General features: G+C 38.1%; 1 protein-coding gene across 2 annotated transcripts in view; it reads right to left on the reverse strand.

Annotated features, from left to right (window-relative positions):
• Positions 1-13,978, reverse strand: part of cabp2a (calcium binding protein 2a) — a 28,164-nt gene extending 14,186 nt beyond the window's left edge. The window contains exons 1-2 of one of the 2 annotated variants that reach the window (XM_084715842.1): positions 13,626-13,978; positions 12,420-12,602 (exon numbers count right to left, since the gene is read on the reverse strand). In XM_084715842.1, coding sequence (XP_084571968.1) covers positions 12,420-12,602; positions 13,626-13,685 — 243 coding nt within the window. In that variant the 5' untranslated portion in view covers positions 13,686-13,978. The remainder of the gene's footprint in view (positions 1-12,419; positions 12,603-13,625) is intronic. The other variant, XM_084715844.1, reaches the window with a different exon arrangement.
• Positions 13,979-19,079: the final 5,101 nt, after the last annotated feature.

Raw genomic sequence — 19,079 nt, forward strand, 5'->3', positions numbered from 1 at the left:
CAGCACACAGCAGAGACCGTATACTTTGCATTTGATTCATTCATTTTACTTTATTTTACTTTACTTTACTTTTTTTTTTTTTTAAATTAGATTCCAACCAAACTCTGTAACATTTTCTGGGTAATAAATTCCTTTAACTTTTGGAAATAAGTAGAAATAATTTTTTGACTTTTCCTCCTCGACAGTTTGCATGCCTCATTGGCATGCTCTACCAATGAGGGGTGACCTCCTGCTCAACAGTTCTGAGGGAGATATTTACTATTAATTACTTTTTACTTCACATACACACATTTAGACAGATGTAGTTACTTGTTACTTAACATTTAAAGTTATGTAGATTTATGAAATTAAATTTCAAAAATGGAATAAGATTTTGTTCGTTGGAGAGTTAGATAATTCTGGTGAAAACTGGTGCAGTCTTGCTTTCAGTGCATTCATGAGGAGGGTAGGGCAGTGGGAGGGCAGAGGTGTGGATTACTGCCCACCACAGTGTTGTTATTAATAAAACCACCAGATGGCACCACAAATCAAATTTAAAATCAGAGTGGTTTGAACATGAAATAAATGTGTTTCTTTGGTTAAAAAAAATAGACTTTTCAGGAACTCCTAAAAACATTTCAGGACATTTTTTCTGTTCAAGACCTCTGAAATTTCATACCTGCTTTTCTTTCTCCTTTCTATGTCATTCTTTTTCAAGTTTTCTCTTTACATCCCCAAATTGTTGTGAAAGCATGGCATTGCAAAACTCACAGTCATTATACTTTCTGACAGCTGAGTGTTGTTTTGCTGATATTTGGGTGATTTCTTCCTGTAATGCAGTTTTGTTTCTGTTTATTATTGTTCAGCAGCACTGCAATTACTGTTATGAGAAAGGATTATATGATCATGTATGCATTTTCAAATACATTAATATTGCAGATGGGACCATCATACTTTTCTCTCATACACATCCTGATGCTAAATTTAGTTCAGCAAGTGTGGATGTTAATATTAATATGTATGTAAGGTCTGTTGTTGAGTTTATTTTGGCTATGCCAACCTAAACACATGACATACATACTGTAGACTAGTGCAGTGTGTGAAAGGCCAATGCTGAGTGCCTGCAGCCCTAATTCTCTGCTTTTTTTTTCAATGTAGGAGAGCTAATACATTTTTGGCATCTCTCTACATTTCCTCATATCTATCTGAGACCTCTTTTCCCTCATAGCAAATTAAGAAGAGTTAAATTTTTGGTGTAAGTGAAATTTGAGCAAATGTAGCATTAATTACTCTGGATAGAGTGAAATCCTTTATATTAAATTTTAAGTTGACAGTGTTAATTTAGGTTTTGCTAATTTTTTTTCTCTGCTTAATATTATTTGTCCATCTTTTGAAAGGGATAGTTCACCCCAAATCAAAAATATGGATTTTCCAGCTTGTTTTCTGGCCTTTATTGTTATTTATCCAAGTAAACTGTTTTGATGTGAGATGCTGAGTTTTGGAGGTATAGGATGCACTAAAAAAAAAAAAAAGCTATACTTATTATCGAAAAGGCTGGTTACAATCCTTTTTTTTTTTTTTTTTTTAATTTGGGGTGAACTGTCCCTTTAAACAGTGCAGCCTCTTTTTCAGTGCAGATCTCTCCACATTGCTGCTCTTTATGATACTTTACACTGTCAGTGTTCCACCAGAAGAGTGCAGCAAAGCTCAGCTTGTTGCTAATGAAAAGCTTAACTCGCTCTCAGGTGTAATACTTATCCACCACCACCAGATGCCAGCCTCATGCCTTGCTGTTGAAGGGTCCATCATTTTAGTTTAAGAAACATCTGTGTGTTTATGGACAGCACACTTGGCATAAAGCGAGAGGAGAGAGATGGTAGTGACTGAGGAGAACCAGATTTCAAGCACTGATGATACGATCACTGAATCTCTACCAGCTCCACAGGCAAGATCTTCCGCCTGACCCTGCAGTCTGACCTTTCTATGGACTTGGGGGAATTGAAAAAAAAAAAAAAAACCATGGCAAGTCTATTAAGTAGAGAGGACAGAGAGTGATGAGATGACTTCTGACGAAGGATTTGAATCCACAGTGTCTCGGTTATATAATAGTATGTGCCTTAGCCCACTGATCCAGCTGGACACCGACCAGATTAGCAAATGGAAGCCTTAGTCCTGTAATGGGCTTTTTCCTGCATTGTTCCTCATCATATATTCACAAACATGCACAGATCAGCTTCAGCTGCATTTCATCATGTCTCATTTAACTGCAACAATGGCTTGGGTGCTATTAAGTGGAGATGTCTTGCACAAATGCAAAAGGTTACACATGAAAATAGTGAAGACATGCACTGTAAAAAAAAAAAGTGAGAAAATTCATAACGTCAAGGAAACTGCCTTCAATAAACCAAACAATGGGCTTCATGCAGCAGCACTCTCCTAAATTGTATCTCATATATTCTCTTAGTTGAGAGGAAAAAATAAGAGAAGTCAACTCCAGATGCACCAAATGTTCTTGTACATCCTAAATTTGTTCTCATTCACTAATGATGAATTCCACTTGGTCAAAAACTGGAGGGTGAGAGAAGTTGCTTGTTACATCGATAACTCCCCCTGATGGGCCCTATCTTACATTGATCCAAAGTGCAAGTGGAAAGTGCAAGGTGCAGTGGATTTAATTTGTTCAGGGGGTGTCTAAATCCACCTTTGCTGTCTTGCGCCAGAAGTGCAGGGGTATCCTGCTCTGTTCCGCTCTTTGTGCCAGCAGGAAACAGTGGAATACATCTATCAGCTGAGCCAAAGTTCAGGCTGAACATGCAATAAAAGAAAGTTGGCTCTCATCACCTGCAAGAGACAGGTGTGCCAGAAGCACCGGTCAAGTAGTCAAGTAGTTTTTACTCCAATGTGCCGAGCACAAGATAGTAAATGCACCCAGCCACACCTTTGTTTTGCCTTGAATTTTTAACCTCCCCTCATGGTTGCACAGACCAGGCACAAGTGCAGACATGGCAAAAATGGCAACTGCATTGGTGTAAGATAGCAAAGCCTCCTGTGCCACCAGCATGACAGCTTTGTGCCGGGTGTAAGATAGGCCCCTATACAACGACATGTGTTGTACCATGTACTATTTGTACACGGTACAACACTCTGACACATAACCAAGAATTGGACGGACACCATAATAAAAGGTATTCAGAGGAAAAAGTAAAGGAGTCGTGAAAACTTGCTGATGCTGATTCTATGTCAGCAGAGTAAGTGAAGTGAGAAGAGAATGACGGAATAAAAAATAAGATTTAGTTTAACAAATTTAGTTTTTTAGTTCTCTTTTTATCACATGGTTGGTTGTTTTAAGCAACTGATCACAGCTTAAAAGAAAAATGTTACATTTCTTTCTAAACTTTTATTTAAAAATATTACAGTACTGTTTATTAAATTAGAAATTTAGTTACATTTTTGACTTTCTGATAACTTACTATTACATTAGATCAGTTTATGGGTTGTTTTATCCTCATCCCCTAAACTATTGAACATAAGATGATATAAAATGGATAAATTTGTGAAGCAGGAAATAGATGTGGGCAAATTTGTCAAATATGATGGCTTTAACTGTTAACACTTGAGTTTCCTTGCATTTGAATGTGGACAGTAGACTGTGTGATGTTTCTTTCTTATCTTGGTGCTTTTGAGCACTTGTAAAAATTTCTCTTACCAATAAAAAATAAACAGAAGGAAACAATGGTGAATCCCAGAAATCAATGGATACCTACAAAATAAATTGTGGATACAAATATTAGGGGAAAAAAATGTTTGTAAATGGTTTCTTGCATGAGGCCGAAAGTTTTGTCAATCTGTATTTTTTTTTTTAGATAATTTACTTTTCTTCTTTAGTAAAACTCAAATGTTTGTGTTTTAGAAACATTCCCAAAAAGTTCTTTAAGAGGAAAAGTAAACTATTTAAAGAAATTATTAATAGTTGGTAAAGCTTTGGGCTCAAACTGCAAAAATCTGTTGGAGTAAGTTGGATTTGAAATCGACATTTTGTTGTTGTTGTTGTTTTTACAGTGTGTACATGCAGAGAAGCAGAAAGAAAAGGCTGCATAGTTTTCGTCTTGCTCATTTGGAAAAAAAAAAAGCAGTGACACCCAGCCTGAATCAACAGCCTGGTGTGAACACAAAGCTCTACAGTCCTAAAACCCAAAACAGAGCAGTTGGGTGAGAATTCATGCTCTATCCCTCGACAACAGCAAGCGCACCAGATGCCTGAAAGACAAGGATAGAAGATAGGCCAACGGAAAATCCAGTGCCGGGGCAGTAAACAACATGATGGACGTGTTCCAGAAGTCAGGATTTTGCATGCCATGCTATGCCAACAGCTTTGGCATAGATCAGGTCAAACATTTTGGCTGACATCGGGTGTGTCCATGTGCATGCTTACACATGCTTGCACGTTGACATACAAATGTGGCAAATCGGTTGATATGAGGCAAACAGGGTGACCTACAAATTAAACTGTGCAGATACTCACTGCAACCTGTCAAAAGAATGAGGACAGTTTTGCAGCCGTCATCATTAGGACGATACACCACTTACAGCCTGCATAATGGTATCAGTGTCATCTAACTATTACATCTTGCATCAGACACAAGGTTGGAATCATAATCCCTGTGCATTAAAGACGGGTAATGACACTCTTGTCAGTACTATACTAAGCTGTTTGACGTCAGAGCTTTAACAGAAATATAAAGTGCTCATCCCTTCATTCAGTCTTAGTCCGTATAGGCTGTACCATCCATACACATCGAAGAACCCCTTCTGACCTCTAACGTCTGCTGGTTTCTCTGGCAAATGAATATATCTGCTAAGACATCTGTAGTGGAGGATAAAGTGGAGGTGAATGGAGCTAAATGCAGCTGAGTTAATGGAACACTTCAGCCCCAAATAAATAATATGCATTTTTACTCTGGCCTGTAGTGCTATTTACCTGTCTAGCTAGTTTTGTTGTGAATTACTGAGTTTTGGAGATATTGGTTGCTGAGATGTCTGTCTTCTCTCCAGTACAGTGGAACTAGATGACGCTCTGCAATCTAGTTCCATTATATTCAAGAGAAGGCAGACATCTCTACAGCCAATATCGCCAAAAAGCATCAACTCACACCAAAACAATCAACATAAATAAATAGCAGTGGAATTCAGAAGAAAAATGTTTTGTTTTTTTATATAGGGGTTTAACTGTTCATTTATGAAGACCACCGCACACAGACCAAGACTAGAAATCACCTGCCAGATCTACAAATTTCTGAGAAACAACATGACAGCGCTGTCGATAGTTCACATAAAGACTGAAAAAGAAAAATACATCTTCCATTCCATTCTCCATTCAAACATCTATCAGTACTGAATCTAATTAAAATACCAAATTTCAAAACATAATTGATGAATCCAGGTCTTAGTTCTGTATGCAAAACCCTTTCTTAAAGCAAAATTATGCATTTTTACATTTTTACCCAAAATAACAGTTTCAAAGTCATCTTGAGTGATTGATGTGTAATATATAGAATGGCGCCTCATTCAAATGGTGGCAGGGAACAGCGCTGCAATGGACAAACAGAAACGGAGTCAGGCGAGCCGGCAGTGAAACCAGGCTCAGCAGTTTGGATAAACTTGAATCTTTGAGTTTGAGAAACCTTTTGCAGTTCTGGAAAGTTGTAATTCCAAAATTGGTGAGTAAATTAATTGATATGAAAGTGAATAATTAATTTAATTATTTAATATTTAAACACTTAAAACACACTTAAAAAACACTTAAAGAATGAATAATGAAAATCAGGTTCAAAGCTGTGAATGATTTTTGAAATACAATTTTATGGGGGGGCGTTAAACTCAAATTTATATGTTATTAAATTTGTATATCTTGTGTCGTGCCGTGGATGAGGGCACGAGCAGTATGGAGACATTTTGTGGGTTTTTTTGTATTCTTTTTTCACATTTTGAAACTGGTCACCATTCACTTCAATTGTATTGGATTTGGCTGCAACGCTGTTTTCCACTGAAGCTCTGGAAGTGTTTTGTGAACTGGAGATCTTCACCCACCCTCACATCAGCACAGGGGTGAGTAGATATTGAGTGAAATTTCATTTTTGGGTGAACTATAGCTTTAAGTTTTTTAAGTTTAAGAAGAAAATTTAATTATTTCAAAAAACATTTTTTAGTTTATCTCAAAACTTTGAGTTTGAGTCAAAATTCAAAAATGTAGTGAAAGCAGTTGCCTTGAAATTAAGAGTTTTTTCAACTTCTTTTTTTGAAAGTGTCGGCTGGTTTGAACAATTTAAAAAGTGAGAGAACAATTGTGTTTAAGAAACTGTGTGGGGAAGCTGGTGAGGCTGACATACCATTTGAAACTGCTGTGCTGTAAACAAACAAACAAACAATAAAACAACAGTGTCTGTTTCCTTACTTCATAGTCATGTAATAAATATGTCAGTGTCATTTGTATGGTAATCTGCATGAGGAATAAAGAGAGAGAGAGAGAGAGAAAGATACTGTTGTAATGATCTGCCTTTAGTGATCAGTTTGACCCTGAGCGTTGCGATCATTAAGAGGTTTCCTCTGTAGTTATTTCAGCAGATAGTCTTTCTGTGTTTGTGTGTTTAAGACCCAGAAACATTCTGACAGTGAGATCAGCGTCAACAGAGAAAAGATGGAAGCCATAAAAAATATTAAACCATATATTATATATATATATACCTTATATTAAGAGTTTCCTCATGAAACCTTTATCAGACCTGAACTCTGGACTGTGCTGGGTTCATATTAGGAAAAAGTTCTGGTACAGTCAGTGGAGGATTTAAATTTAACCTGACATCACTGTACAGACTGCGAACACATATGGCTGTCTGGATTGTCCCACATTCCCTGCTCTCATTCTCGCCCACTTACCCATTTCCAAAAGGAGGATAATGCCTTTTGCACCTGTCCAGATTTTGTTTGTGCATTTTCATGTGACCTGAAAGTTAGGTCGGAGTTTTCACTGAGGTCTTGGAGGTCCTGTGGATTAAATATTTCTTTGCGAAAAGCAGGATGAAGGCACGGGAAGGTTGGAACTGTGTTCTTTTCCTCCATCCACAAGTGTAGGACACAACTGTTGCTGCTAGTGGTAATGGTCCATCAACTAACCCGCTTTTAAATCTGTCGACTAAAGCTGCTCCTGTTTTTTGTTCTCATTATTTTGTTGATAAATACAGACATTTAAAAGTAAACAGTGTGTAACTTGATTAAAAGTTTGTGATAAAGCCGAAAACTGAAATAAATCTCTTTTTTAAAAGATTTTTTAAAAATGAGGATTATTATTCTTTTTTTAGTTAGTTTCAGAGCATAATATGCTCAGATTTTACATCACAAACAATAATAAAATCTATTTTCATGTACTAATATGCATTAAAAAATAAAATACATAAATAAAATTCAATTTGATGTATATAGTATCTTAATTTTAAATTTTGTTGATGACAAAACAAAATCCGTTTCAGTTGCAGTGGACAAATGCAATTTGGGCCACAATATCAATTCTGTGGTTTTGAAAATGTAAAAAAAAAAATCCTACCACATCCCTGTGTGTGACTGGCAAATTGACAAATACTGATTGGCAAAAGCATTAGAGTCTGAAAAATGAACTGGAGAACAAATGCAAAATGAATCAACTAAAAAGCCACAGAAAAAAAAAAACACCACAGATGGAGTTTTTGGATTTTAATGTCCTGAAACACTTTTGGGAAGACGCTGCATTGCTATTTATCTTAGAAATGATGTAAGAATGTAAGAATGATGTAAGAAAATTGCCACAGTGATATCTTTCCAGAGTTTCATAGTACTGATGTGCAGTTTTGGCACAGATAAGCTGCAAACTCAAAGGTTTGTCACTCAAATTCAGCGTCTTGGATTGTACTTTATTGTCTCTATACCATCAGAAAACTAATGATATCGTCCTGCCAACAAGTCTGATAAGAAAATGTGCTAACATGTTGTCCTGTTCTCCCATATTTCTCCCAGTTTGTGACAAATTTTCATACATTTTTCTTTTTATATGGAGTTTTAAAGGAAAGATACACAATTTTTCACAGAGCAGCCTAAAATATACCCTTAGAGAGCAGTTTGTAATATGTTAATTTTCTGTGTTATTGTAATCAAATTTGAAATTAGATAACTAGATAAGGCTAAATGCTGTGGTCCTGTGTTTTCTAGCTAGTAAGTATATGAGTAAATAAGTAAAGCTGTGTTTATATATCAGATTTTAAAACACACTGTTACAATGTGCTTCACACAGAAAACAGAGAAAAATAAAGAGTATAAAAAAACATCAATCAATTAGAACACATGTCAGAACACAGGATTAGAGCACAGCACACTAACAGACAAAAACAAAACAAAAATAATTGTCAGCTATTATTGTATTGTATTATTGTTGTTAGCATCTGCAGGCATCTGTTTGCAAGAAATTGTATTTTGTATATTATTTTGTTTTCATTCATCTCAGTTCTTTCAAAGTCACCAAAATGCAGGAAATAAATTCTATGAAAATCAAATTTGTCGGGGGGAGATTCCTCAGACCACTTAGGTTTAAAAAAAACTCAGGGTTGGTGAGTATGCGTACCATATGTTAAGATACTAAGTTCACAGTAACAGTATGTTAATTGCATACATATATCAACATTCATTCAACAGCCACACTAATCCTGTACAATCTAAAGTGACTGACTGCAGTAACTTTAAGGAGACTTATGCAGCAACTGTACATCCAAAAAAGAGAACTGCAATCCAAACTCCAACTATGTTGAATAGATTGGAATCCTATTTAATATACAATCTACGGTTGAAGTGAGTTGTTTCCCCCCAACCCCCTCTTCCCCAGACTCAAGGAAGCTCAGGTGGGCTGCAGGAGCACAAGACAAGCACAACATTTGACAACAACAAGTTGATGATGAGTCAGTTGATCAGCTGTTAAGTTTGTTATCCTGAAACAAAAACCCACTGCTGTGAAAATACAACCAACGATCAATCAACGCAATCAACATGTCTGATTGCCTACGAGACTTTATTAACATATTGCTCAATTTAACTGTTATAAACATCTACTCCTAAAAGATTATTAATGATTTCAGTCAACTCATATACTGACCCTCACTCATTCGGCGAACACATGGCATTAATTTGAGCTTTAAATAAGGTGAGTTATGGACTTGAATACAAATTTCAGGAGGACTCTGCAGCTGTTGCAATGTTGTCAATAAAGACAGTATTTTAATTTAGCATGTATCCTATGTCATCTCTCTTGACATATCATGGTCATTTTATGATTTATTACAGCGAATAAATTACAGATTTCTCCTATAATCTCTCCATGTTATACTATCAGTACAAATTTATGTTGAATTTGCCCACTCAGTGGTAAATAACTTGTTTTTGTGTATAAGCAGATTTATACACCATATTTCGCATTTGTTAGTAGAGTAATTAAACTTGTGTAAAACATGGATTAGCATGCAGGTCACTGTGAGTCCTAACTTTAAAACTCATTAAATCTCTCCCTGATTCTGACCAAACCATTAATTTACAAGCTGATGTGCTGCATCTGTCAAAAAAAAAAAAAAATCATCAGAGTAGGGAGTTGATAAATGCACTCTGTGCCTCGAGTGCACTGAGTTTGAGTGATGCCATATAGTTAATGCGTCTAACTGACCGTCTTGTCCTCTCGCTTGTTTTAAGCTCTAATCTGCCTTTACGTTGCAATCAATCTCTTCTCTCTTTCTTTGACATCCATCACTCCCCAGCCTTCAGCCCAGCACTTTTCTCATCATTCACTCCATCTGTTACTGAGTGTAAGGACTACTCATCTGGACAATGGGAACCAGAGAGTAAAAAAAAAAAAGAAGAAGAAGAACAGAGGAAAAAAACAGCAGGACCTCCTTTTCTCTTCAGTGGAGACTTCATGAACATCTTGTGACTGTAAACAAATGACCAAAAGTGACATTTTGAAAGCCATGTGACTCGAACTGTTGTTACACAGCACATAACAATGTCCAGTTAAATATTTCAGTGGATTCTTGAGCAGGCTTCAAGCTGACAATTGATGATTTCGCTGGCGGAAATGACAACTGCCAAGTGATATTTACTAGCTGTAACTTGATAGCTAATGAAACTAACATCAGGCTGACTTTTTTATGCTTTCAGCTGACTTGTTTTAAAATTAGACTTTTCTAAAGGGTTCTTAGTAATACACTTAACAGCAGCACACATAATATCATGATTGAAGACTGAAATTAAAGCATCCTACCAGGCAAATGGTAAGAAAAGAGTAAGGTCAGAATGCTACTGCATTTTTGCTGCTAAACTTTATTTGCATTTTCAAAAATGAAGATTAACCTAGAGAATAGGATTTTAGCATCCGGGACCTTTTACCACAGAGTGGGGAAATACTACACAGTCAATGGGCAAGTAATGAGCAGGATTTTTTTTTTTTATGTACATGTAACTCTACATAATACCACGGCCTAATCATATGCTGCTTGTCGTCCTAAGTAACACTAATTACTGTGAGCAAGTTAGCTGAAAATGCCAGTGATTGCAGCTTTCATTAGAACCACACTATTAAATTCATTTCTTCCATTTTTGCTCTTGTGATTTTTAAGTTTTAGAAGAGCTGCAAAAAAGGCACCATGTGCCAAACAAAATAAGACAAAACAAAGAAAGTCTTTTGTCTTTGCTCCATTGAAAACACAAACTGGTTTGGTAACTGCATAGCCACAGGTGGCGATGTGGACGCAAACTGTTGCTGTCATGGTAACATCCAGACCAATCCAGAGACAACAGAAAGTGTAGTTTGAGCACACAGAAATTTAAAATGAACCACGATTAAAAAGATTCAAACAGCAGTTCCCCTCAAGCTGCTGTGCAAGCAAAGGTGCAAACTAAGTAGCGTACAGATCCAGGTTTGATAGAGTTCATTTGAATACACAAATTCAGACATTTTACACACCTGCATGCTTGTGCACCTGTACACACAAGAACCAGGTGGTCAACAGAATCACATAAGATGCACATAAGTCATCAGTGCCCAATCTAGTGATCTTCCAATGATAATTATTGACTTTGCATCTAAACTTTAAAAACCCTCTTTTCTGATCTGAAAAACTGTCTTTCATGTCTTCTTACATTCGTTCCTCTAGTCTGTCGTCTGTCTCCATCAAGTGATTATATGTGAGAAGAGCAGGGCGCAGTGACTCTACGAGGAAATCTAATAACATTTCCTCGATCTGGTCATGATCTTGACTTGAAATGAAAAAAAATAATCCATCCCACGATCAGTTTTTTTTCCTTCTATGTGATCACACCAGGGTTACATGAATATTTGTCAGGATATATTTTGTTCAATGCACTCCTCACTGATACTGCGCTGTGGTTCTTATGTAGGTACTACTGAGTACCTATCAGGGCTGCCATGACTTAGAAACTTCCTATATAGTCAACCAGTAATACTTAGGTCAAACTGAAAATTTTGTTCATTAATTTCAACCCACTATAATCTCATTATACAAAACAGGGGAAAAAATAACTTCCAACTTCTCAAAAAAAATACTCGCAGACGTATGAGCAAGATGGATAATAATGATGTTATACTATCCCTGCAACTTGCTCAAGTGACAGAGAATGTGGTGACATCTCGTGTGTGTTTGCAAAAACACGCCAAGGCAACACGTCTAACTTGAGGAAACACCTGGCCAAACACAAATTTATCTTAAAGCTGAAGAGTGTACCATGTTTGATAGTCAGTTTGACAGTCAAACTGGCAGCCAAACAGACTGACAATCTGCAGGCATAAATTCACAAGACTGGACTCAATTTTTACAAGAAGTTACCTTATGTTTTATTACAGAGCGATTAAAGTACCGATACCAAATCCCAGGTACTGGTAGCCCATTCAAATGTGAATGGTGCCCAGCCCTAATCATGTCACATACATTCTTGCATATCTGCACATGTGCCCCCAAGATACAAATAAAACTTACCAAAACATTACTTCACATCACTACTAGTGGCCAACAACTCCTCAAAGAACTTTTAAATCAATTAATAGATTGATAGCTTGCAAGTTTCACGCACAGGCCAAACAATGGCTCTCACTCTCTCTGTACTCATTACTATTTAAACTCACAGTGGCAGTGAGCTGCACTCGCTTCTCTTCGGAGAATCAAGACGCTTATTCATTGTTTCACTCATTCATTCATCAGCTGACAAGCAGTTAGTCTTGGCAAGTTTGTCAGAAATATGTTTGTCGGAAAGCATCCAAAAGGATGGTATCATTTTTTGCCACACAGACATGCCATTTTGACAGACAAGAGCACTCACACAAAGATATGTGAGGTAATATAAAGCCCAGTTTGGTACCCTACCTGTCCGAAGACTGAGTCGACGATGGGTCGCAGCTTTCTCCTGTCTCCCTCTTGCAGCCAGAGGTCATCGGGGTCTCCCACAGGGGAAGACAGACTCAAGGTCTTGGCCTTAGGCTTTGGCGGCCTCTTCATACTTGCTGAACTCCATCGCCGGAATGACTCAATCTTCTTCTTGATGGAACCCTGAAGCGTGAACAATGAGGTTGAAATGGGAAAGTTGTTGGACGAAAAATTTAATGAATAACAAGAGAAAGAGCACTGAAAGAGAGATGATTATTCACACTACAGAGACCATGAATGGATGAATAAATGAATGAACATCATTTAACTTATTGCACACTCCAAGATTAAATGGACACAAATTCCTAGAAAGAAAAGAATCAGGGAAAGGATGATACACAAACACACATTAGATCCCAGTAGACACACCACAGTTAGGAGAAGCAGAGAGGAGTAACAGCATGGAAGCTAAACAATGAACTGCTGTGGACAGAGTCACCAACAAAACAGATTTTAGCCACTCAAAAAATGCCCACCTAAAAAAACAAACAAACAACAAACAAACAAAAACAATATCAGTGTAAGTGTACGCTATATTTACTATATTCCGAATATTTTAACCACTTCACTTTGCTGTCGGACAGTCAAATCTGTGTCTCTCCAAACCAACCAAACTCCATAAATTAAATCACTACTTTTATCTCACAGAACACAATATACTGTATTACAGTGGTTTTCTGTCAGAAAAGGTTGTCTGACAGCAAAGTGGCAAAACTCTTCTAAATATTGCGTACACATAAACTGATATTGATCTTTTAGGACTGTTTTTAAGTGGCTAATATTTGTTTTATTGCTCACCCCATCCCCAGTAGTTCATTGCTTGTAGTTTTCTTGCTGGTACTCCTTTTTGCTTCTCCAAACTGGTGGAGTGACAACCGACATCCAGTGCAGGTGATACACTGATTATGGACAAATACCTCACATAACCCCACTTTGAAAAAAAACCCAAACTATCCTTTTAACATACTGATAAAATTTTAAACAATTATTCAGTTTGAAAGTTGTAAACAAATACAGTAAATAAGGTCCATGCCAGCCGGGCCTCTGGGTCACGGCAGTTACAGTAGATCATGTTTGGCTTGCGAGAGCACCACTTGCAGGATTTAGGACAACGCAAACTCTTATTTGGCATGTACATCCACTGACCTTCTTCATTAACTTCCCCTCTGGCACTTCCATGGACGATACGCTTTTCGTGTCGGTCATCTTTGCGGCCCGGCTCGCATGCACAGAGACGTCCTCTTTCTCTCTGTCTCTCCTCCTGTCACGCTCTTGTCCACTCCTCCTCTTTATCTGTCGCTAGAGCATCTGACACTGGTTGATAATCTGAGGCACATCTCCTACTGTTGTTGCTCCTCCTTTTCCCATCCCTCTCTCTCCTACTTTCATTCATCCATCTGCCTGTATCTACATTCATCACTCACTTTTTCATCTGCCAGCTTCTCTCTTGGTTCCTCTTCTTGTAAATATTGCCCTCACATACACAGATGCTAAATCAATGACGAATGTGTATTTTCTAACACTCTTGGACTGGCCTGTCTCATAAAAAAACAGCTCTTTTACAGATTGAAAATAAACATTAATGTATAAAATTCTGACATTTTGCAGAATTATGACAGCTGCACACACATCTTGTCTTTTTTGAGCTCAACACTATTTTCTGTCCATGTATCTCCAATAATCCCTTATTTATTTCCTCTCTATGTCTCTCTGATCTCGTCTGTTCCGATGCTGATGTAGGCCTGTCCTCAATCCTCTGCACTTTATAGTGCTTCTCATTGTTTATTACATTTGCCATATGGGCCTGTGCAGTGCACGTACAAGCACACAGACACACCACACTTCCTACATGTACAGTATGATGGCCAGCATGTTTTCATACCAAGGACATCATTTTCACTCAGTCTGATTTGTAGTACTCTTTACAAAATAGGTGGGGCAGAAACAGTTACAGTGTTTCAGGAGGACCACACATGTAGATGAAGGAAAGTTCATTTAAATAGGACTATGTAGATTTTTGGAAATGTCTGGCAAATGACCGAGGACCCATAAATCAGAATCAGGTTTATAATTTGTTGAGTAAGTTTTAATGATACCAGGAATTTACCTTGGTATTACAGGCTGACATTTTTCACAGGAATTCCTGTGGGGATTCCCACTGGATTGGGGTCAGTTTCAGCTGTCTTCACGGGACTGGGATGGGACAGGAAAGAAGGTCAATGGGACTGTAATTTATAACAACAATAGTTCAGTTTTTATATAAAGTATATAAATATGCACTTTATTTTGAACATAATCTTGGTGTTCTGTTGTCTTTTTTATTCATGAAGTGTGTGAATGCTGCATTGACAAGACCGGGATGAGACAGGAGTCATTCTACCAGGGAAGGTTTCAAAGAGTTTGTGTCCAGGGTGAGAGGGGTCAGCCATAATCTGTCTAGCACAGGGCAGCGTACCAGACGGTGGGGATGGACTCAATGATAGTGGATCTTTAAGTTGTTCTGTCCACACCAGGTGTCCATATCTAGCAGAGATGAGGGCAGTGTCATCTACAAACTTCATGAGCTTGACGGACTGATGACTGGAGGAGATACTGTTGATGTACAGGGAGAAGAGTAACACCTCTTTCTAACATACAGTGAGCGAGCAAACACTGATGAATGGAACATGACAAAATTGTCCAGGTATACCACGAGCAATGACACAGGAGCACCTCTTGTCTTTTCTCCCTCCTTCATAACTAAGGTCATTTTATTGGCGGTCGTTTGTCTTGTTATTTGTTACTCTCAACAGCTTCCTGATCTCTTCTTGATGGTATTGTCATAAAAAGGATGCTGCGGATCACAAAACCTGCTGCTTCTCAATCTTGTTAATTAGTGCCTCGTTGTCCATGTTGACCACTGAATGGGGGAAAAACAGAAATGTCAAGCAGCAGCGTCAACTTTGACCAATGGATGTTAAATAAGTGTGTGAAACTTTGAAAACAGAACCAGAACTATTTTCAATTGTTGGTTATCCTGTTCGCTTATGCACGGTGCAGTTTAGGACATCTTCATTAGAAAAAATGTAAAACAATCTGATGTTTGCTCATTTGCATCTCTACCAGTTAAAAAGCAGTATAAAGACGAAAGGATGTAGCTTTGAGGGGAAACAGTGCTCTCTTGTCAGATGGCAAGTGATCAACCTGCAGGCGGAGTCAGGCACACTCAGCTGGGAAAGGATGTCCTGTAGAGGAGCTGTACTATGGTGTTAAAGACAGAACAAAAATCCATTCAGAGGATCCTGGGAAAAAGAAAAGAGAAGACAAAAGAGGAGGGAGTGGCTGAACAGAGCAAGAACAGACTGTGTAACGTGTGTTGATTGCCACAGCAGGAATAGACAGCACTGCATACTGTATATTAGACACAAATTATCAGAAATTGTTATGGGCAAATAAACACTCTTGAAGGAAACTGTGTTATTTACATAATCAATGTATAATCTAGATTTATTTTAATCACAGTACTGCGTATTAGTTACATAAGGTGAGCTGGACCCTGGGAAAAAGAAAAGACTGAGAGCGTTTTGGGTGGGTAACAATTCAGAGCTTATCACTTAGTTTACTGAGTAATTTTTAATAGAGCGTGAAATGTGGCCAGCTACACTGGCAGTGAGTCACCTGTGGAGTGTTCGCTTAAACTCTTGTTGTCATTGAGGACTTGTATGTAAAATCAGTGAACATGGATCATTGAGCTGCATTTTTTGTTGATATGGCAAGAAAAAAGAGTAGGGTTAAATAAAACTGGAAACTGTCTAACAGCATGTCCATTGTCTACATGCCACAGGAACCGTGGTGGGATGGGAGGCAGAAGTGGCAAAAAACCTGATATGATTAGTTGATGTGTCACCATGTAATTGGAGTGCTGAAAAAAGTTGAGGCCAGCTCAACTTTGATTTGTGGAGCCTCACGCCCAACTAGCTTCATGTCTCTGGCTTCCATTGAAAATGACTTGTAATCTGATGATTTTGCCAGTATGAACATGCCATTAGGCTGGGCCAGGAACTCCAGCTATGGGAATCAAATAGTCACTGACTCTGCATGTATCGGGACTATAACAGGGTCAGTGGCAGTTCAGCACTGATAATTTTGTTCAAATATGGGTGTTTTGAAAATTTCTGTTCTGACAGGACAGTGTTGACTTTTATTTATTAAATTTCTGGGCACAAAAGAGATGCTACTCAAACACGCATTAACAGCTCATTTTGGAGAGCACACTCACTACCAAAAGCTAGAGAACGGCTGTCACAGTGACAATTGGATGTCGGATACAATCCAGAACAAGTACTTGAAATGCTGGCTGATGCCATACAGTGAGAAATCCCCCCTGAAACTCAACACTGTTTTTTCTTTGGACACACAGCAGATGGAATGACAGATTTTAGTGCATATGAACATCTCTCACGCTGTTTCCAGCTTGTGGATTCAAATTTGACAGCACAGAACATGTTTCTTGGATTTTACAATGCGTATGACTCATCATGTTTAAACTTAACGTCTCAAACGAGGGTGTTGTTTTGACTACGCGTCAAGCATGTCTGGGCATTTCAATGGTGGTCACATGAAACTAAAAGTTGAGTGTCCAGACTCCATTTGATGTCCATTATAACCTCATTCTTCAACATGCCTGCCTGCTAAATTAATGTGGTGACACCTGACAGTTAGTTCAGGCAGTCAACTCGGGCTGCACCGCCAATCACATGTGACATGCCTCAGGCCTCTTCATAGTACATACCAAATTCACCCTTCGAATCTGGTGGTCTAATTAAACCGTTAAACCTCCCATTTCTCTCTTATGGTGGCCGACAAGGGCAAATGTACTGCATATACAAAAACAAGTTACATATACAGAAACGAGTTGCATATACAGAAACGCGCCACAAATAAGAAAACAAATGCCAAAGGAAAATGCTACAAATCCAGTCATACAACAGACGTGCTCCAGTCCTCTAGGGGCAGTGCTGAGCTTCCACCCGACAGACAGACAGCGGATGTACCAACGTACAATATGGAGCAGAGTGTATGGCCTCTCCTGACTCCAACTTCCCTCCAGCCACAACTCTCTTCTCCTTCTTCTTCTTCTTTTTTCTTAATTACAAATATACAAAACAAACATGGCAACAGTTATTCTTTACATATGTCACACAATATAAGGAGATTGCCAGAGGGAACAGCGTATATAAATCCAATACAAGAAATAGATTCAGTTTTAAACAAGGCTGTAAAAATAGAAGATACACAAAAGTTAGATAATTTAATGCTTAGTGCAGAATTGTTCATAATACAGAAGCTTACCATCAGTGTCCTTTAAGTCAGTTATAAACCATGTATTTCTCTTGTATAAAATAGGGATTTTTTTTTCCTGTACAAAATATATCTGCTATTCCACAGTGTAATATTATGGGGTGAAAAGTTGTGTACATATAACATTTTCCAGTATAACAATATTTGTTTATGAAATTCTGATAATAAAACAGGTAATTTATCAATAACTTTCTTCTTCTCGCTCACTCCCTCATCTGCTCCATACTATACGTTGACACGTCCGTTGTCTGTCTGTCGGGTGGAAGCTCAGCACTGCCCCTAGAGGCCTGGAGCACGTCTGTTGTATGACTGGATTTGCAGTGTTTTCTTTTTGCATTTGTTTTCTTATTTGCAGCGCTTTTCTGTATTTGCAGCTCGTTTCTGTATATGTAACTTGTTCTTGTATATGCAGCACGTTTGCCCTTGTTGGCCACCGTACTCCCTCTGCCTGCCAATGCATTGTTGCACTAGTGCCGCTGCCTGCTCTTTTAACTCTGCCACCACCCCAGCATCCATGTGCAGGGTCTGATGGGGGGGGGGGTTCAACAAGTTGCTCATCACTTCCCTTATATCTCTATGTAACTTAACCTGTGGGTAGTGATGAAGTCGGAGTGAAAAGTTACAGTAAACCAGTTAGGCTATGCCAAACCACAAGGGAAGTACTAGTTTCTGAAATCGTGAAGTACTGTTAGAACTTTGACCCAGCGTTCAGTGTAAGAAATAGGAAATGTACTAATAACATAACCAGTTAATTTAGAGTGATGTTTACAAGTCATAGCAGCAAATAAATACACATGCTGCTGCATGTGGTGTAAGAAAGCAGTAGGCTATGATATTCTTGCCACGATAGACAAACATGCAGCTGCTCACAAGGAGAATCTTGCCCTCAGGTATATCATATAAACAGGAAAAAACAAAACAGAAGAGGGAGTGTCACTTGGCACCTGGAACTGTCCTCGCTCACCTTTGTAAACTCATGGCAAGGGACAATTTTTGTATCAGAATTTCTCACAAACTTGAGGCCAAACCAAAACCATTACAACCATTTACAACACAGAGTTGATTTATGACTTTCTCAAGATTTAAGTGATCACGTATCAGTCTGTATATAATAGAGGGTTATTTTCTACCAACATGTGTTCAGCTGGATTTAACAGGGTCATAAATTATACATGAAACTCATCATTCATAAAACCACATTCCAGATAACTTTGAACCTATGAAGCTGTTTTCTGAGATCTATTAAACTATAGGTAAGAT

The sequence above is a fragment of the Lutjanus erythropterus genome, chromosome 3, assembly GCF_056507025.1.
Source record: "Lutjanus erythropterus isolate fLutEry1 chromosome 3, fLutEry1.hap2, whole genome shotgun sequence".
Classification (NCBI taxonomy): domain Eukaryota; kingdom Metazoa; phylum Chordata; class Actinopteri; order Lutjaniformes; family Lutjanidae; genus Lutjanus; species Lutjanus erythropterus.